General features: G+C 35.7%; 1 protein-coding gene across 2 annotated transcripts in view; it reads right to left on the reverse strand.

Moving 5' to 3' along the window:
• The window catches only part of LOC111514539 (uncharacterized), a 36525-nt gene extending 18949 nt beyond the window's left edge, over positions 1-17576 (reverse strand). The window contains exons 1-3 of one of the 2 annotated variants that reach the window (XR_012464098.1): positions 13969-17576; positions 12036-12223; positions 11820-11977 (exon numbers count right to left, since the gene is read on the reverse strand). Coding sequence is in view for 1 of the 2 variants with exons in the window: in XM_074169607.1 (XP_074025708.1) it covers positions 11820-11977; positions 12036-12219 (342 nt within the window). In the remaining variant the exon portion in view is untranslated. The remainder of the gene's footprint in view (positions 1-11819; positions 11978-12035; positions 12224-13968) is intronic. The other variant, XM_074169607.1, reaches the window with a different exon arrangement.
• Positions 17577-22555: the final 4979 nt, after the last annotated feature.

Below are 22555 nucleotides of genomic sequence, written 5' to 3' on the forward strand. Positions count from 1 at the left end.
AATTTGTCATTATCTAGGTGTGCTGTTACGTGTTCAGAAGTTTTGTTGACCTTGCTCAACTCATTTCTTACTATACTGGTAAAACGAATACCGTTTTACCAGTATAGTAAGTATATGTACACCTTTATAAAAACATATTTGTATATTGGGTGCTGCCCGTTAGTTGAATAAATAAAATAAAATATATATACCGGTATATATATATATATATATATATATATATATATATATATATATATATATATATATATATATATATATAGCTGCTGGATAATAATCCCATGAAAATTAAAAAATAAATAGTCAAATACTTTTTGATCATTCCCATATTGATTTCAATTCAAGAGCCACCGGTAGACAGCTCTTTCAGCCTATTGGGCATCGTCAGTACCGGGCAGGCGGTCTTCGATTGGAGACAAAATGAGAAAAACCAAGAAAGTACTTGACAAAAATAGCTGCGTAAACGCAAGCGAAACATAAGTGGAACCACCTATTGGTGTGACACCCAAGTCAACTTGCCAAGTTTTTATGTCAGTGTTGGTGGTTTGACCAATCAACCGACAACTGCGGTAGCAGTAATTTGGGAAGCTAACCTGAAATGCCATCGGAAAACGAATCCTCATGTTTCCAGGAATGATATGAAATCTTGGGTGTCACACCAATAGGTGTCTTCAATCGAAGACAAAATGAGAATATATATATATATATATATATATATATATATATATATATATATATATATATATATATACTTACACAATTTATTCTTGAAAATTCATTCATAACGAAGAAAATAACGAATCAACTACGACAAATGTGAAAGTATGTCCAGTAGTAACTAAGTATTTGGTTGAAGGGAATTGAAAAAATATTGTTTTTTTGAAGGCGGTATAAATTTAGCCTTAGTCTCAGTAATGGTGATATTCTTCAGTTTACTTCAAAAGCAAGATTTTCTCCGATTGTCTTGATTTCTTCATCAATCATTCAGTTACGAGGAACAATACGAATTGAACATACAAATTTGAAAAGTTATTCATGTCACATGGATCATTATGAACAATCTTCTGTATCAACTTCATTAATCAACTTCACAATATAACATAAATCAAGATTGGAATTGAAGCCTATCAATCATGCTTACAAAACAAGGTGTATGATATATACGAGCGGGAAGCATTAGAAGAAGCGGGGGATGAGAGAAACTAGCCCCTGTTGCTTCAGTCCCAAGCCGGCGTTCCTTCTGGGTGGTATAACTATTTATGAATCATTGGAAAAGTTTCAGATCGAGTGATATTAATAAATATTACTTCCTTAGTTGAGTGCATCGCAACTAAAATGAATCTTTATTACCTGAATAACAAGAAATTTCTGCTAGAACATTTATTTGATTCAAATCAATTATATGAACAGAGTACATAAATGAATAAACTCGTATTTGTCAGCAATAGCCGCCCTATTTGACGCGGCTAGATGCATCGATGCATCACCAAAAGGTCGCGTATTATTTTCGATTTCATTGGAATTCAGAATAACGTTTCCATTCAAATTAAAAATGCCTTATCATATGAATAAGTTTCGATTATTATCTTGAGATTTCTGGATATCTATATTAACATTATAAATGTGACAGTTTGTGAGGATGTAAGTATATATGTTTGTGGCTCTTTCACGCCGAAACGCCTGAACGGATTTCAATGAAACTTTCCATAAATGCAGCTTATACCTTAGAATAACATATCGACGGTCCCAACGAAGACTGTAGTATCTCAATTTTCAATAGTTCTGAGATACTTTGAGATTCCACTAGTGGAATTAAAATTATTCGATTTAACCCACGAAAACTATTATAACTCATCTTTCAATCTAGGCAACCCAAATCACATATGGCTGTAAACTGTAAGAACTGTAGAGGAGGTTTTTTCCGGCGAAAATTGCAATAACTAGACTTACTACAGTCTTCGACGAAAATATGTTACAAAGAGTCAGTCTCAACACAAGTTGCTACAGTATTCGACGGTGAAAATATAGGTTAGGAAATTCTGCTGATTATGTTCCCTCTGAAGAATCCACTGAAAGTGAAAAAGAAAATGTAACTTTTGATTTTCATAATCATGATGTTAATCACGATGAACAGGTTAATAATCTGGAAACACTTAGTACAATAATAGGGGGGCCCAAGCGGGGATTTCGGGATTTACTAAAGCGCGGTAGATTAATATACAGGGGGGTATCTTGTACCCGGTTAAGTACCTCCACCAAATATGAGCCCCATATATAAGGCCGCCTGTGAGGGATAAAGGATCAGATTAGTAAAAAAAATTGATCATCAGAAATTCTCGAGCGCGTCAGATTGAGGTAGGGCGAATTAATCACCTGCTAAAAAGTGTATATTCGAGTAATCTGTAACGTCATTTTGACATTCTTGAGCCTAGCCATTTTTTTTTATTTTGAAGGAAATGATTCAAGAATAGCGAAAAATATATAATCTGACAATTTCCGCAAGCCGAAATAACAAAAATTCGTCGATGAAGTTCAATGCGTGCAGCTGTGTGATACCTATATTTCCCTCTCCAAGTTTCTATTCCTCTATTCTCTATTCACTTTTTCTCTATCTTTTACTTTCTCACTCCGTCCCCACTCTGAATTCTGTTGTCATGATGCTATCACAGCTGATCACAGAGACTCGTTCGTGATGAATATGAAGATAATGAATAATTAATCAATTAATTGATGGATGTAGCCGTTAGTACGTGGTAGGAAATCATAATGAAGAAAAGAGAAATTAAACTTTCTATGTTTTTTACCATTTTTATTTGTAATTAACGTTACTGCAGTTTCGTCCTATAAGAACATTTTCAAACTTGAACAATATATAAGTTTGAAAATGTCCTCATAGGACGAAACTGCAGTAACGTCAGTTACACATGAAAGTGGTAAAAAACATAGAAACTTCCATTTCTCTTTTCTTCATTCATTAATCAATTGATTAAAAAAAAATAATTTTTTGAGCATTTTTTAAAAATTATTTTCTTATAAATACAAGTATTCTACTTAAAAAACATACACTTATTTATTTGCATGCTGTTTCCTGAGCTTTTCAATTGATTAAATTCATTGAATAAGAAAAATAAAAAAAATGTTGTTTTCGTTAGATTAAGCGAATCTCTCTAGATAATCGTCAGATTATTAGACAGCACGTCTAAAACATAAAGATGAACCATATATATCCTAATTTGACGCGCTAGAGTATTTCAAAATGGCGAATTTTTTTGCACATTATAATAATGGCCGCGAGTTTGCGTCAGATCGAAATCGTCAGATTATTGAATGAGACCATTATTTTTTTTGCACTTAACATCTCCTTAGAAAATCTGACGCGCTCGATTACATTTTTTTTCTTTTCAATTTCAACCCTAACGTACAACCACCCACATCATGCAAACGATCAAATTAACATACCAACATTATTAAACGTACGTAGGACATTGATGCTATCAATATCTGACGCGCTCGAGTATGTCCATGCAAGAGTATATTTTTACATATTTAAAAATCTATATCCGCTTCCCCCACTAATGAAAAGGTATATATTATATAACATTTTTTTCTTCTTATCATCTAAGCTTTGCAACATAATATGTCTCAATGACGCTCGAGTAAATCCCCATTTTGCATCGTGGGCTCCCCTGCTACAAGTCGCGAAACTAATTATGTTCATAGTAACATCGTGAAGAAACACATTCAGGAAGAGAACGTGGATGTATTCGCAAGGAGAAAATGGGAAGGAAACGAATAAGAAATGAAGACGTTTGGCTTGACGTTCAGGCGAAAATAAATAAAAATTTTGGAAGAGAATATACAAGTAGGACGGGCAAGATAACAGAAGCTAGGAAAATGCAAGGACCTTGTAAAGAAACATGTCGATATAAGTGTAGAAAAAAAGTAAGAGTTGAAGTCAGAGAAAAAAAATGTTAAGAAATTTTGGGCTATAGGAGATCACACAAGGCAATGGGATTTTATAACAAAATTCGTCAAACAAAAAGATAAGAAGCAGATTACAGCAGGTGATCACTCAAAGAGAAAATATTCTAGAGGATATCATTCGCCAGGTGAGAATAGAGAGACGAGAGTATGTAAAACTATATTTGTGAATACAATGGTGTATCTGAAACCTACGTGACGACTGCATTGAAAAAAACATCAGATGCAGGATGTCTATAACACGATATGAGAGGACGACACAAAAATAGACCACACAGAATTTCGGAGAATGTTAAAAAAACTGATGTAGAGCATATAAAACGATGTCCTATTGTGCCATCTCATTATACACGAAAACATTCTCAGAAAACATACCTTGGAGAAGCTTTGAATATATCCCAAATGCTCATACTCTACGTAGAATGTATGCAACAAAATGGAACCACTGAAATTGCGACCAAAGGGCAGTATGCCGATATATTAAATGCAGATTTTAATATTGGTTTTTTAACCAATATCAGATCAGTTTGATCTCTACTCTATTTACAATATTGCTGACGAAGAGACTAAGACTAGAATGCAAGAGAAGTATGACAATCATTTAAGGAACAAAACGGAAGCAACAAAGCTGGAGGATGTAGATGAGGACCTATCAATTGATGACAAAAGTGGATGTGCAGCTGTTTTTGACTTACAGAAAGTACTAGTAACCTCTCGATCAAAAGTAAGTGGTTTCTACTATAAAAGTAAGTTCGCTACATACAATTTTACTGTCTACGACATGGGCAACAATGAAGGATATTGCTACGTCTGGCATGAGCAGGTAACGAAGTGCGGCTTTAACGAGATAAGCACTTGCTTACTGAATTTTGTGAGAGCACAAACAGAACATAATACTGTACTATGACTGCTGTGGGGTACAGAACAAAAACCGCTTTTTAAGTGCTATGTTTAATTATGCATCATCGTTATTCAAAATAGAATCCACCGGTTTTTGGAAAGTGACCACACACAAAACGAAGGGGACAGTATGCATGCATTAATCGAACATGCGGAAACCCCTGATCACAGGATTACGCTAATACGAATGGCAAAAACGACTGGTAAGCCCTACATAGTTCGAGAGATGTGTCAAAACGATTTTGTAAGCTTCAAGAACATAGTTAAGAAGCAAAACTGGAAGATTGATGATAATAAGCAGCCATTCAAAATAAGTAAAATAAGAGAGATGGCTTTTCTAGCTTCCAGTCCAAATCAAGTTTCATTTAATGAAGACAATGAGGCACATCTAACTATTGAGAAGCAAAGAGGGAGGAATTTAAGTAATACCCAAAACGAACCTTCACTTAAACTGTACACCACTTTGCAGCCTACTGATGCTAAGAAACTAGCAGGCTCATTAGAGCTCTGCAAGAGAAGGTTCACTTCAACTATTTATCGAATCCAAAAGATATGGGTAGTAATAATGACGACTCGACTGAAAGCGAAGATTAAAAAGTAAATAAATACATTTAAAGAACACTTTTGAGTTGTAAAAAATATTTCGTTGCAAATATATTTTTTAAGCAGTGTAGTAAGTAATTTTTTCATAATTATTTTCGACGAAAATCATAGTAACTCGTCCAAAAAAAAAATAACGTGCAGAATATACAAAGCACAATTCAGTACTTTACTTGAAATGTAGCATTTGAATGCACCTCATCTCCAAAAGAATAGAAAACATAGTTAAATGTATGTCACTTTTATTGGCAAGAAACTTCAAGTCCGTTTTTCTCAGTTCCTTAAAAATTGAGTTACCACAGTCTTCGTTGATATAGGCTACAATTTACAAAGGTTTTATGTAAATTTGGTCATTATATAACGATAAGTTTTGAGTAAGTCGGAAAAATGTTTGCTCCCCGAGAGCTATTTTGGCGTGCGCTGCCTATACCGTTGGAGTTACATGCAGATAATGTACCGTAAGATTGTTTATCTTAAATAGTTCTGAATAAAAGTCCGCGATAGCATATATATCCTACCTCTTATGTGGTAGCCGCTATATGCAAAATACTGAGCCATGAATACAATTGTGCCATCGCCATCGCCGACAACGCGATCCAAACGCGAGCTGACGCGTGAGAGCAGACGTTGTTGACGGGTATGTAACATAATTCGATTTTCGAAGCTATTCATCACTTAGTGCAGTTGACATATTTTTTTAGTTACTGCATCTTTGAAGTGAAAATATAAATTACTAGCTGTTGCCCGCTCTTATATTAACGTACAGCCAAAGCTACTGACCCTAGAATCTTGAAATATGCAGGTAGGTTCTTTGTATAATGTAAATAAGCATCAAGAAAGGGAATAAGGAATTTCCACCTATATATTTGTTCAAAATGGTCTGTCACGAGACCTAATGTGACAAACCAAATTCTACGCGGGCAAAGCCACAGGCAACAACTAGTCATACCCATATAAGATCAGGGTAGAGTTTGAATCGAAGATTTGTTATTATTTTCGTGAGGTTATGACGATCAATGAAAGTGTGGCAATTCGTTTTCATTTCAGTTTCTTGTATCTGTTCATTGTATTGGTGAGTTTTCAGTGTCAGTATTTTTCGGTTTTGAAGGCCCTGGATTTTTGGAATTTCTTCCTGGCGTTTTTCTGGCGCGAGTGGCTAGCTTCTTCAGAGGTTTATAGACCCTGAGTTATCTGGACTGGATATTACGGCTGCGTAAGGTATATATATATATATATATATATATATATATATATATATATATATATATATATATATATATTTCAATATTAAATTCTACAAAAAGGATTTGAAGCTTTATATCTTCTAATAATTATCAGCGAGCGCTTTCGACAGTTGGTAGTACTGTCATCTTCTAGGCACCATGGGTGTTTTAGTGGATCCGAAGTACCCATACCTACTCACAAGTGCACGGTAGGCGATACCTTGCAGCACAGGTGTATCGCATATCGTGCACTTGTAGGAAGGTATACACCAAAACCACCAAAAGATCCATGGGAACAAGACTGAAGAAGCATCAAAGAAACTACAGAATGTTCCAAACGGAAAAGTCGGATAAACCAAACGGACAAATCCCATATGATGTTATAAAATCTGGTTTTTCCGTTAACCAGCTGTCGCACCCCTACGAAGGACAACCCTCAGAAGTGAAAACTTGTGCAAGCTAAGGATTAACGAGGTCTTACCTTTTAATGTGTGATTCCTAACACGGGTTGGACGATAGCAAGTGAAAATCGATCGTTCAGACTAGGTCTTGAATCACCGACCAACACGGCAGTCAATTCGAGTGAGTGAACAAAGCACCCACATCGAACCGCCTGGCTACCGACCATGGAACAATATGAAATCAAACTGAAATATCATGAGGGATGAATCAGTTTCAATACATTTCTGTGTATCGTTTCTACATACGATCTTTTGCACAAATATTAGCAATGTAACAATTTGCCACCCAACTTCTTTCCTGTGTTCTTTTGCGCAACTACCTACCACACTGTTGTTCTGACCTTTCAATAAACTTCATTGACAAGTCGTTATAATCGCCACAATTCGCAATTATTCAATTACATAAATAAATATACTTATTTTCATTCAACGCGATGATTTGTGTTAACCCCGAGTCTTGTAAATGATTTTCTCAACCGGGCAGAGGAATGATTGACTTTAATATGTATACATACGCAATTATTCTTACTATATATTAATTACTTGATAATTTATAATGACCACTTGTTTCATCAGTATACCAACTCAAGCAGACGTTTTGACGGATAAGGCTGGCGGCAAAAAATGGCCCAATGATGAAAACAACTCGACATTGTTTGTTTCATATTATATTCAACGAAAGAATGATTAATGAGATAACTGTTGAGATGGTGATACATTTCATCTCGATTATCTTGGTAACACCAATCTACTTACTTTGTTGAGTGGTAAAAAGGAGAAGTTGGGTTGTCTTTCAAGGATGTCTTATACGGGTTGTGAACAATTATATATTGTTTCTCATCAACAGGGTGTCTTGAAGAAGGCGGATAATCTGAAATCGCTTACAGTTTGTAAAAATACTGACTGAGATATTTGCAATTGTAAACAAACTGTATTTGATAGACACATCATTAGGCCCGACACTTTGTTTATGTTATAATGATGAGGACCAGTTAAATATTACTAAAATAGTGGGCTTATGCAACATACGTATGACTAAATCTAAGACTAAGAACTTGAAGTTCAACCATAACAAATCGACGAGAGTTTTTATGTAAACTCGAACATGAGTAGGAACTAAAACCATATCTAGAAAGTTGGCCAAATGATTTTAGTAATAACCAAGCGGTTAGGTCAATACGAAAATGGGCAATCGCAATATTTGTAGATGTCATTGACCATATACATCTCAAAAAGATTGTTTCAAATTTTGAACTACCATTAAAATTTGTTCTTTGCTTTATATAGGACTTCAATCAGTAGTATAGATCTTCGATGGCAGAGGGATGCGTCTATCGCCAATTTCTTTTCTCTAGTTCCAATTCAGTACCACAGTAGGATATCAAATAAATAATATTTGTGAATATGTTGTTTATGCTTGCGCTTTTTTCGACAAAAAACAAGTGCATAAACATAAATTAGGTTCAATCCTTAGGTCAAAATAATTCTGAAGATTTGGTAACTGTATATAACAAAATAAATTTTTCCAAATAAATTTACGAATCATCCATCTCTCCCAACTACCCATACAGTAGGTTCTGGTAAATGCCTTCCGGAAAAAAGTGCTTCTTCGGCTAATACCACGCTGGATATTGAAATATATCCGACTGCAGAACCATGCTGAAATCAGTTGAGTAAATCAACTACAGATCGGTTTCGAAGTATTGCCTCTTATCAGGACAGGACCCAAACAGCAGTGAGACGTTTAGAATACAATATTCATAGATAATTTCTGTTTATTGAGTTGATTGTTCGAATGGGAGTTTAATTTCTCAATATTTCTTTAAAGAACTAGAGAACGAGAGACCACACAAAAACAAAATGGACAGCATGAGCCTAAAGATTGCGCAAACAATTGAAAGCAAGACAAGATGCAAAAAAAGAAAAGATAATGAGCCGCAGAAAAAAAAAATTGCAGAATTTCAGTTCAGGAGTGCAGTAGAATATCAATAAATTAGCAATTCAAAACAGCTAGAGGTAAATTAAATAAATATAGCTTGAAAAATCTAAAAAACACGCTTTTGAAGAATATCGAACTAAAAAGTTAAAAATATATATATTTTAAATACGCTTAAAACAATAACGAACGACAAATACTAGTATTATTGTGAAAAAAGCGACGTGCGCTTGATATATAAAAATATGACACAAAGCGCCCACGCTTTTTTCACAAAAATACTATTATTTGTCGTTCGTTATTGTTTTGAGCTCATTAAAAAAATATTTTTAACTTTTTAGTTCGACGTTTTTCAAAAGCGACTTAGTCCTATTCTAGCAGAGATTTTCATGGACGATTTGGAGAGAAGAATACACAGTAACCCACTGGTAAGAAGTTTTCTGTATTGGTATAGATATGTGGATGATATTCTGGTATGTTTCACGGAAACGAACAGACAGTTGACAAACTTTTTGAAGTTCATAAATTCTCTTCACCCATCTATCACATTCACAGTGGAGATGGAACAGGACGAATCTATACATTTTCTGGATTTGACAATAGCGAAAGTTAACAACAAACATGATTTTTCAATTTATCGTAAACCGGCACATACAGATATTATCATTCATAATTCGTCCACCCACCCATATCAGCATAAGGTAGCAGCTTTCAACAGTATGATCCACAGACTGATAAATGTACCCTTGTCAGAAGCGAATTTCAATAAAGAACTGAATATAATAAAGCAAATAGCCGTCAACAATGATTATGATAGTGGCCTGATACATTCTTTATTATCAAAGAAGTTATACAGTCAAGCTTTGAAAGAGGAGGAGGAGGATAAAAGTTATAGAACCTTAACCTACTTAGGCCAACCCACTACAAATATTTCAGATTTTCTGCACAGCAAAGGTGTAAATACTGCTTTCAAAACCAACAACAGCTTGGTTATGTATATTAAAAATAACAAAGATAAAAGTTCAGTTTCAGAAAAATCAGGAGTGTATAAATTATCGTGTGGGTCACGTCCGATGTTTTATATAGGTCAAACTGGAAGAACGTTTAAAACCCGCATAAAGGAACACAAATATAGTTTTCAGAACAGAAAAATAAATTCCACATATGCCAGTCATCTAATCTCAGAGGGACATGAGTTCGACCAGGAATACAAACCCCTCCATTTCCAGAAGAAAGGTTTGAAACTTAACCTGTTGAAGAGAATGGAAATGAACAAATTCAAAAACTCTCAACATCTTATGAACTATCAAACTGAATTGAATAATTCGCCTTTATTGAATTTGTTCACACGCAGGTAATAATAGTAATAAGGTATATTTCCAGGTAGACTTTTGAAAAATGTATTGATAACTGACTTTTTCAGGTATATTTTTTCAGGTAGATTTATTACTTAGGTAGACAAATAGTTACTAGGTTATAGTATATAAGGTGTATTTTAGAAGTAACTTTAGTTATGCTTGAAGAAGGTATTGTATAGCGAAACACGTGTCGCGGTTTTTGTAAAACCCTTATAGTGAAAATCATAGAATAAACTAACTCTATTTATTAGTTTTTTGAATATGGATTTTCATCAAGTATCGGCCAGTTCTATTCAATTAAATGTTCAAATATTACTTTCAATTTGTATAACTTATATTCTTTAAATTATAACACTTTGACAATAATATTTTATCTTCGACAATATCTTTTGAGTTTTGTATCTTATATTTCTTAGGATAGTAACACTTCGTCAATGAGATTTCATCTTCAACAATAAAGTACATTTTGATTTGATTTGATTGCAATAATTGATAGTTACGTACAGCGCCATCTCTTCGCAAATAGATCAAGCAATAATTGATAGTTACGTACAGCGTCATCTGCCCGCGAATGGATCGAGAAATATCAATTAGGTTACCAACAGCGCCATCTGTCCGCGAATAGATCAAGTAACAATGCCGATAATTCTGTCAATACAGATCCCGATCTTGAGAGTTACACATAAACATGCATACAAACAATCATACATACATACATACAGGTAAAGCTAAGATAAAGCGTGTAATAAAAAGTTTTTTCAATTTTTAGAAGATGATAGCCAGCAAGGAGATCCAAAGTTCACGGTATGTACATATAAATCACATAGTAATATTAGGTTGTGCCAAAAGTTTTGTACGTTTCTATGAGTCCACTTCAAACTGTAATATCTTGTTGAATACTTATTCAATTTGATTGAAATGAGCGTCATTTTCATCAGTTCACTTCTGACAACGTAACACAAGTTGATTCATTCCCGTAGCATAAAAATTGGGTACTCGGGCCTCGATGAAGTCGATGAAGGCCGTTTTTGCCTGGTCCTGTTTGGCAAAGGTTCTACCGGTGAAAAGATGGTAGTCGTTTGGCGAGAGGTATGTGAAGTAAGGTGGGTAAGGCAGAACTTCGATACTCTTTCAATTTTCGGACGGAGATTTGTGAAACAACTCTTGATAACTTTGACAACTAGAAATGCAACTTATACTATTCCCAGATGATAACTGCACACAAACGATAAGAAATATTTCAGGGAATTCACCATGTCACTGAATGAATGTGATAATTGGTGCATATAAATCGTATTTCATTATGTGATAGACACAATACGGTGTAGAGAGTGAGTGTTAGATAAATTAAACGACGTACGTGGAACATTTCAGATGATTCACTACTAGCTGGCTTCAAATCACGTTTTGCATTCCTTTTTTCTAATCTCAACATCCGTGGACTGATAGAATTCGAAGTACAACGAAATATGGAAGGTACAGCTGATTTTTCAAAAAAATTTCTTTCGAGTGAATATCCTATAAAATTTTATAAAATTAATATCACATATAAGTAAGTAGAATGAATGCTACTTACCAGTTGTCTTTGAAGTAGTCTCAAAATCAGAATCTTTGAAATGTTCACCACATAACCTAGAATGATCAGTACATTTGAACTTTACTATCCTCAAAGATTTTTCCCATTTTCTTCTCATAACAGTATCTTCAGAAAACTTATAAACTCCCATTTCATTGCATCCGAAAGAAGCACAACGACCCATTTCTCTGAATAAAAACGAAAAATTACAAATGTTCCCATATAACCAATGTATCTTTTGATGACAAACACTTAGCGCCCTCTATGTAAAACAAATTGACAGTTTGCTTCCCCATTCATGGAATTATTCATAACTGAGAAGTTCGAAATGATGGTTCGAAATAGATCTCAAATATCTGGCGGTGACAAAGAGGTGCGTTTACTAGGATTCCACCTTGACAACAAATTAAATTGGGATGGACATACGACATCGTTATGTAAAATGCTCTCAAGGTGTCGCTACGCTTTGAGAGGACTAAGGAGTTTAGTTTTGAATGATGTGCTGAGAATGGCAAATTTGGGCATGGCCCATTGCCACATAAACTATGGAATACTGATATGGGGTGCTTCCTCACATGCAAGTAAAGTGTTCATTATCCAAAAAAATGAGAGATTTGGAAAAGTTGATTCCAGAACCCATGCTGAACCAATCTTTATAAAATGGGTCATACATTACCAAAAAATCCCAAATAATTTTTTTACCTATATCTTCTTTATTCGCAGACATACTGAAAATCTGTCTACATTTTGCTATATGCACTTGATGTGGGCTCTCAGAATATATCCATGAATCGTTTATACAGGGTGTCATCTGACTTGGGCCACCCCCATTTTTGAATTTTCAAATACGGACCTGTATTTTTGTTGTAGTTTTTGGATCGTAGACGTTCACTTCATACTGAGAAATTGAATTCAATTTTATATTTCGGGATGTTTTGGTAACATTCAATTATAATTGTGTGAATTATTCCCTTTTAAATTACGGCCCTGGAAATTGGTTGACTGAGTTGAATAAAAACATAATAGCAACTTTCACGTCTCCCTATGTATCGTAGAGTTTTTCGAGAGTTATTTTTCATTTTTAGGTACCTATTCATATTTTCATTATAATGTTCGTTTCGGATGTTATTATTGCTATAATTTTTTTTTCAGCTCATCAAAACACATAATATATTTTTGTTGTAGCTATGTTTCAGATAATCATAAAAGGTTTTTTAATTCGAAGTTCATTGTAGAAAACGCTCAGAGCAATGGAAAAAATATGAATGGGTACCTAAAAATGAAAAAAGCTCTTGAAAAACTCTACGGAACATAGGGAGACGTGAAAGTTGCTATTGTGTTTTTATTCAACTCAGTCAACCAATTTCCAGGGCCGTAATTTAAAAGGGAATAATTCACACAGTTATAATCGAATATTACCGAAAAATCCCGAAATATAAAATTGAATTTAATTTCTCAGTATGAAGTGAACGTCTACGATGCAAAAACTGCAACAAAAATACAGGTCTGTATTTGAAAATTCAAATATGGGAGTGGCCCAAGTCAAATGACACCCTGTTTTAAAGATTCATAGATATATTCTGAGAGCCCGCATCAAGTGCCAATAACAAAATGTGGACAGATTTTCAATATGTCTTCGAATAAAGAAGATATAGGCAAAAAAAAATTTGTGATTTTTTGATTTTTCCTGTATAGGTATCTCCAGAACCAAATGAGCTACATTCGATTTCTTTACATACGTAACTTTGCCATAATTCAACCGACACTTTATCTCTTATCGTTTATATATTGGGTAACTTAGTGGACTGTTTTAATAGGTCTTTGAAAATTATCGAGTAGTTCGTTCTGTTCAGTGGTGCTAATGAATGAGAATTAACTAACAATAATAATGATATCAAAAAGAGAGAATTTAACGTGTCTGTGATTTCCTTACCTTGATTTTGGTCACAACGGCACTTGAGGAATCGGTGAATAGAGAGAGAGAGAGAGATAAGAAACTGCACTTTTCCAGTACAACTGCAGTTTTCTCGAGCACTTTCGGTTCTTTCTCCGGAATCGAACCTTTTTTCTATATGTTCTTCCTCTCGCGGCAGACAGAAACCCACAGTCTTCTCGCGATAAGAATATAAACAAAAAAATGAAAACAAAAACTCTACTTAATCAGACAAACACACTATACAGGGAGGTGGTGACGATACATACCGCCCACCTAAAATGCCGAGGCATTTTATTGATTATTTTCGAGTGGTAAAGGGCAAAGCTTTACCACTGACCCTTTGAGCAATCCAGTAGGAGTTTTTACTGAGGCAACGCGTATTATTCCGTCTGTGCCCGGATAAACTTCAACCACACGGCCAAGTTGCCAACGTGAGGAAGGCATTGAGTCGTGCTTAATTAAAACCATCGTACCCAGTTCAATGTTAACAGTGGGATCAGTCCACTTGCCTCGCTGGAACAAGGTATGGAGATACTCTTTGCTCCATCGCGACCAGAAATCTTTATGTAAATGTTAAATCAACTGCCACCGTGATAGTCTATTTAACGTGACTTTGCCAAGCTCTTCATCGGGGGAAGCATTCAGCGGTTCCAGAGTTAAAAAATGACCTGGAGTGAGAACGGACAGATCATTAGGGTCAGAGCTGATCGGACAGAGCGGCCTAGAATTCAAAACTGATTCTACTTGGACCAATAAAGTGTTGAATTCTTCGTAGGTAAGAAGCTGATTTCCAAGGACTCTAGAGATGTGATTTTTAACTGACTTGATACCAGCCTCCCACAATCCACCGAAGTGAGGACTAGAAGGGGGGATAAAACTCTTGTTGAGCAGCTCTTGTTGAGCAGCAATATGAAAACCTTTGAGGATTCGAGAAGCTCCAATAAAATTAGTCCCGTTATCACTAAATATCTTTGTAACCCTACCACGTCGAGCAATCAAGCGCCGCAGATCTGCCAAAAACGTCTCGGATGTCAAATCTGTCGCCAACTCTAAATGGAGTGCCTTAGTCGCAAAACACACGAATAGGCAAATATAGGCATTGTGGGTTTTCGCACCACGATGTCGACCGAGAGTTATGGAATAGGGTCCGCCGAAATCGATGCCAATGCAAGAGAATGGTTTCATCTGTGACACGCGTAATGGAGGGAGGTTTCCCATTGGAGCTCGGGATGGAATGAGATTTTGTTTCCAGCATGTAAGGCACTTTGAAAGTTTCTTACGGATGGTGCGTTTCGCAGATAATATCCAGTATTTCTGGAGTAAGAGAAAATACAGAGTTTGGAAACCAGGGTGGAAATATTGGCAGTGTACACTTTCGATGATTAAGTCGGTTAACCGATGTTTGCTGGGTAATAATAACGGGTGTCGTTTGCGGAGTGATTTCTCTAAAACTTTTCCACTGAGTAAGGAGGAGACTTCAGAGTGGAACACGTGAGATTGGATATGTTTAACTAGGGAGAGTGAAGCATGATGGAGATCTTCGAACGTGAGGTAAGACAACTTTCGTTCGAAAGGAGGAAGCTGACAATTATGAAGGAAACGCTTTACATAAGCGACAATCCTTTGAATTTTGGTGAAGGAGGAATACTTTTCTAACAGGATATCGAGAAAATTACTTTCTCTTTGGGTGGACAAAACAGTTCTTTTTTCTTCCAGGAGATATTCTGCATCTAACTCAGCGAAGCTAACCATGGAGGGCCAAAACGTCGAAGGTTGGCGAAGCCAAGAAGGCCCCGCCCACCATTGGGAATGATCTATTAGCTGGGATGGAAAAAGGCCTCGAGATGCAGAATCAGCAGGGTTGTCTTTTGATGGAACGTAATGCCAAACTTCAGGGGAGAGCTTGTCTTGAATTCGACTTACGCGGTTACTCACGAAAGTTTTCCATTTATGAGGAGACGAACGTATCCATGACAAGGTTGTTGATGAGTCTGACCAGGCAAAAATATTGCTTACGGGAATTTGTTTGTCAAAAATCTTTATAACGAAAAAGAGGAGATCAGCTAGTAGACAAGCCGCAGAGAGTTCGAGTTTTGGGATAGAGAGGGTTTTAAGAGGAGATACTTTGGATTTTGCGCATATCAGGCTAACGCGTATGTCATCCATAGTTTCATATCGACAGTATATAACGGCCGCATAACCATGTTCACTGGCATCAGCAAAGCCATGCAGGGTACAGAAAAAAGAAGAGGTATGGAATAGAAAGCGAGGAACGCTAATGTTTGAGAGAATTGGAAGCTCATCCTTTATCCGATTCCAAATGCATGTTACTTCCGAAGGAGGATTTTCGTCCCAGCCTATTCCTAAGGTCCACAAATGTTGAATGAGCCTTTTCGCAAAAAGAGTAAGAGGACTAAGAAATCCCAAGGGGTCGAGTATCCTGGCAATTTCGGAAAGTATATTTCGCTTGGAGCAAGGTACTGACTTGGAACATATAGTGAAAGAAAAATGATCAGCGGAAGCATTCCACTGTAAACCTAGAACCTTTACAGTTGAATCATCATTAAGATCAAGCGAGGTAGAGTTATCCGAAACTCCTTGGGCAAGTAAAGAAGTGTGATAACTTTTCCATTTGTGAAGCACGAATCCTCCTCTTCTGAGCAACGAAATGAGTTGAGATTTGAGACTTTGAGCTTCTTGAACTGACTGGCAACTTGTCACGATGTCATCTACATAGGAGGAGGTTTTTATGGCTTTGACTGCCAAGGGGAATTCTTCACCTTCATCCTGAGCAAGCTGCAGAAGGGTTCTTATCGCAAGAAAAGGGGCCGAGCTCACTCCATAAGTGACAGTATTTAGAACGTATTTCTGAACTGGCTCGTTTGGAAAGAATCTCCATAGAATTTTCTGATACTTCCTATGCTGTATGGAAAGCAGAATTTGACGATACATTTGACGAATGTCTACCATGAGAGCGATAGGATTTATTCTGAAATTCAATAGGAGAGTAACCAAGTCACTCTGAAGCTTGGGTCCTATTAATAAAGTATCATTGAGTGATACCCCACCTGTGGTTTTCGCAGAAGCATCGAATACCACTCTCAGTTTGGTGGTAGCGCTTTCTGGTCGCAAAACACAATGATGTGGGATGAAATATTCATCAGCGTTATTGTATGTTTCTGTTATAGGTGACATATGGTGTTGAGAGAGATAATCCCGCATAAATTCGGAATACTGTTCTTTTAATGAAGGATTTCTATTCAATTTGAGTTCGAGAAGATGAAATCGTCGGAGAGCGAGTTCTAGAGAATTAGAGAATATAGGTGCATTGGCTCGAAAGGGAAGTGAGACTATATATCTGCCTGAGGCTGTTCGGGACACAGTTTTAGATAATATATCTTCGCAAACAGAATCTTCAGGAGAGGACTTACATATTCTTGGGACTTCCTCCAGTTCCCAAAAACGTTTGAGTGTAGAGTCGAGATAAGGATTACAAGAGCAATGTGAAGATGTGAGTAATTCCGAACTAGAAGGGTTGGGAATTGATCCCATGAAATGCGTTGGGTTCGTTATGTTTCCCAGGCCGGCGACCACTATTTAGGATCAAAGAAAATATTTCGGCTTCTACAAACCTTGGGCATTACGATGGCATTCAACTTGATAAGAGGTTTAGGGCTAGTGCACGGGCGAATCTGCAGGGAGACTGCTTTAGAAGCTGAGGAATTCATTTCATTTATACCTTGGATGGAGAGGGAAATATTGTGTTTTTGATTATATAATCCAAGACGATTGCAGCAACTTTGGCTTATAATGTTGATTTGTGAACCTGAATCGAGGAGGGCACGAATTTGCTGATAGTCACCACGGGCATCAAGAACTTCAATAAGAGCTGTTGATAAGAGTATGGTAGTATTCATGTTCGACGGTTGACATTGAGAATGAGTTGAGGGTTTGATGTTCGTGAAAGCAGAAGAAGCTTGATTTTGTGGTAGGTTATCTCCTACAGGAGGCAGAGATGAGCTTTGATCTTGATGAAGTTGATTTATGGGAGGAGCGGTGATGCCAAAGTGTAACAAAGTATGATGTGTCTGCCCACAATTAAGACAGTGTGATTTTGAAGTGCAATCTTTTATCACATGTCTTGAACCGAGACAGTTGAAGCACCATCTTTTCGTTTTCACCATATTAAAGCGATCCTTAACATTCAGAGAGATGAATTGTGGACATTTGTAAATATGATGATTGTCATCACAAACTGAACAGATCACTTGTTTAACCTGGGCGTGAAACGATCTTCTGGGGGTAAAATTGGAAGATGAGTTTTGCAAATGTGTTCTGGCTTTAATATCGGGTTTAGGAATTTTCTTCTGTGTGCAATCGAAAGTTCTATCTAAGGCACTAGATTGTTTTAGCACGAAATCTCGAAGGTCATCAAATGTCGGTATGTCATCAGAACCAATTTCAATTTCGAATCGACCAACTGTATTTGAATCTAACCGCCGTACAAGCATATTAAAAAGCAAAAAGCTCCATTGGTCTGTAGGAAACCCTAAATTTTTCAGAGCTGCAATATTTTCTGTGAACGTGTCTACGAGTTTTCTGAGATTTTGAGAGGAAATATTATTATCAGGGATTCGAGGAGCATTTTCTAACTCGAGATAGTGAGCATTCGCAAGGAGTATTTTGTTTTCGTAACGTTTTATCAAAGAATTGTATGCAACAATATAGTTTGCATCCGAGATAGGGTTACACTTCACAAGTGCTAACGGAGACCCCGACAGAGATGAGATTAGGTAATTAAATTTATCTATGTTTTTCAAAGAGGAGTTATCATGGACTAAACTATTGAACATGTCAATAAAGGTTTTCCATTGCTTGAAATTGCCATCAAATTTAACAAGTTCGATTTTTGGCAATCTCACATGACTCATTTCGGGTGGACTTGGGTTGTTTACAACATCGACTGTATTGAATAATTGAGAAAAGGTAGATTTTGCTGCATAATAATGCTTGTAAAATCCTCTGGATAGAACTTTAAATTCCTCATTGTCATATTCATCCACTGAAATGAGGAGTGGCAAAAGAACTGCATTATGCTTTTCAAAGTCTTGATAAATATTTTCTAAGTGCGAACACATTGATTTAAATAGATAATGAAGATCCACAGACGTTTTGGCAGCTTCTGCTATTTCAGCAATATCGCTCATACGGTCTATACAAATTTGTTGAAGAGCCCGACATTGTTTTATTTTATTCGCGTTAGCCGTCATCTTGAACTACCACTGAATTGCTAAATAACAAGCTTCAAAATAGCTTGATAAATAATCGTACCGAACAAAATTATTCGATCACACCTCGTATACTGAGAATCAATATCTCACCTCTAGCAAAAACTCCAAGTATTAAATATTTTTCAAAAAAAAAAAAAACAAGTAAAGATCGGATGTGAAATTAAAAAACAAAACGATAGAGAGGTATTCAACAGAACGTTGACTTCTTGGGTTTTTTGCCAACAGGAGAAAATTAAATGTATTTGTCTGAGAACTAAAGAGTCTGAACAAAACGAACAAACGAAAATTTTCAAGAATTCACAATATCCGGCTCGTATGGACCATGTTATATATTGGGTAACTTAGTGGACTGTTTTAATAGGTCTTTGAAAATTATCGAGTAGTTCGTTCTGTTCAGTGGTGCTAATGAATGAGAATTAACTAACAATAATAATGATATCAAAAAGAGAGAATATAACGTGTCTGTGTTTTCCTTACCTTGATTTTGGTCACAACGGCACTTGAGGAATCGGTGAATAGAGAGAGAGAGAGAGAGAGATAAGAAACTGCACTTTTCCAGTACAACTGCAGTTTTCTCGAGCACTTTCGGTTCTTTCTCCGGAATCGAACCTTTTTTCTGTATGTTCTTCCTCTCGCGGCAGACAGAAACCCACAGTCTTCTCGCGATAAGAATATAAAAAAAAAATGAAAACAAAAACTCTACTTAATCAGACAAACACACTATACAGGGAGGTGGTGACGATACACCCATGTACAGAAACAAATTTGAATAGCCCTGTATATATTGCAGCAAGTGATTTCGAACACTATATTTATAGATTCAAAAAGTTCAAGGTAAAAATAATTCGATGTTTCCAAACCATTCCTTGATATGCAACCACAAGTTCCCGAATCTTAACGATACGGAAATTTTGGACTATGCAAGGAAGGGTTGTAAACTCAATTGTTTGGAATTCTTGGAAATTCACAAGCATAAACATTGCGGGTGCAATCTTACATGATCAAATCGATTTAGTTTACTCACAGGTTTTCAAATTAACATATCCACATTGTCACTAGTAAACAAAATGCAGGTACTCAATCAAGCTAAGTACCTTTATCATCACCTACAGTGGTGTTTCACTTTAATTTATGAGTTTGAAAATGTCCTTATAGAACGAAACTGCAGTAACTTTAGTTACAAATAAAAGTGGTAAAAACATAGAGAGTTTCAATTCTCTTTTCTTCAAAAAGTATATCCGTATGACAAGATAGTCAATTTCACTCAATGAAAAAACCGTCTCGATATTTCCGGGGGAATTTATTAGCTTCCATTCCACGACCTTAAGGTCATTAAAATAGCTGTGGCTCGTATTTTGCACTGGGTATGCAAGTTTCTATCTGCAATTTTTCATAATGTTAATTACATTTGAGATACCTTCGGAGGCAGACCAGGAGAGCGGCAGAATTAATTAATGACTAAGTGTTGCAAATTCAGGACTATAATTATTAGGAAGACTCCGATACCGCGGGAATGTATTCGCAGTGATAGATTAGGTAAACAGACAAGACTTCGGATCTCCCTAGCTAGAAATAATTATTATAATAACCATACATTCATTTTCAAACAGACATCTATAGTAAAACATTTTTTTGAATGTCCCGAGCTATGTAGGTAAATTTCTTGAGAATATACACTGTCTCCGCAAAGTATGGAATGAATTCGATATTTCCAAAACCAAAGGTCGTTTCACAAAAACCTGAAACACGTCGATTTTCAATTTTAATATTCTACATTTCACAACAACATTTCATTATACAGGGTGATCCATATTAATGTGATGACGTCATCGGTATTATTTTTAAATGAAATACCCTATATTTGGTATCAGTGTTAGATAATCCGTAACGAGCTGATTCCGAAAAGCTATGATACTTGGGGTCTAACGGACAGAATTTGGAAGATGTGCGCTTAGAAAATAAATTTTATTGATATCAACATTTAAAATGAAGTCATGTATTCATTACTGGATTACTTTCCCATTATTAAATTGATCATTAGAAAAAAATATAAAATAATTCATTAATTTACACTTTTATTAGATATAATTAAATTTATTTTCTAAGTGCACATCCTTCTAATTCTGTCCGTTAGACCCCAAGTATTATAATTTTTCGGAATCAGCTCGTTACGGATTATCTAAAACTGACACCAAATACAGGATGTTGCATTAAAAAAAACTACTGATGACGTCATCACATCAATATGGAAGACCCTGTATGATAAAATTTTATTGTGAAATGAAGAATATTGAAATTAAAAATCGACGTGTTTCAGGTTTTTGTAAAGCGACCTTTGGTTTTGGAAATATCGAATTTATTCCATACTTTGTGGACATACTGCAGAATGAAAAAGTAAAAAAATAAAAATAAAAATTATTAATTCATTTGATCAATTGATCCTCTGTTCTAATGAATCAAACTATATCATTCATGGACATGTGGATTATCTAGGAAAGCCTCACTGAATGTGAGACACCAGAAAGAATGAATGAATTGGACCAACATCAGAGTTACTTGACCAGAGATATCTATTTGAACTTTTTACATACAGAGTTTATCGGTATACTATGAAGTTGATTTGAAAGGGTTATATTTTTAGGAGTGATTAATTTTTTGGGAAAGAAAGTTTTTGGCTTTCTACTACTCCATCTGATACAAAAAAAAATGGATGAGAGAATCTTCCAAAGAAAGGAAGGATTAATCAATTTGAAAATAAGTAACTCTATACATGGATGTGTAGATCATGCAAAGAAGTAACTTTCAGACACAAAATGAAAGAAAGTCCTCCTGAAACAGCTACTTTCATATAAACATTGAATTACACGAAAGAAAAAATTCATTCGAAACAAATACTTCTATATGAACACTGAATTATACAGAAGATACTTTTCTCTATTCAGTTTGTATATCGAACATTCGTGGAGGAATAAGAATCAGATATCATTCACATGAGTTCTACTTTGAATGAATGGTAATAAATTGTACTCACATGGAACACTGTCACCCTAACTGGTATACACGTGTTTCGCCTTAAGACACTTGCCCTAAGGCTCTTCAGTACCAAATTGGATAACATTATAGAAAATACACACACTTCATTCATGAATTACGATTTTGAATGTCACGGAATAAGCTTGATCTGCTTATGTCATCGATGACATCGTAATGACATTCATTCACCTATTTGATTTAATCCCAGCCATGAGGAATCTTATTATATTTGAAAGGGTTATATTTTTAGGAGTGATTAA

The sequence above is a fragment of the Leptinotarsa decemlineata genome, unplaced genomic scaffold (assembly GCF_025532065.1).
Source record: "Leptinotarsa decemlineata unplaced genomic scaffold, Ldec_3_MD MMD2_P_RNA_scaffold_5, whole genome shotgun sequence".
Lineage (NCBI taxonomy): Eukaryota > Metazoa > Arthropoda > Insecta > Coleoptera > Chrysomelidae > Leptinotarsa > Leptinotarsa decemlineata.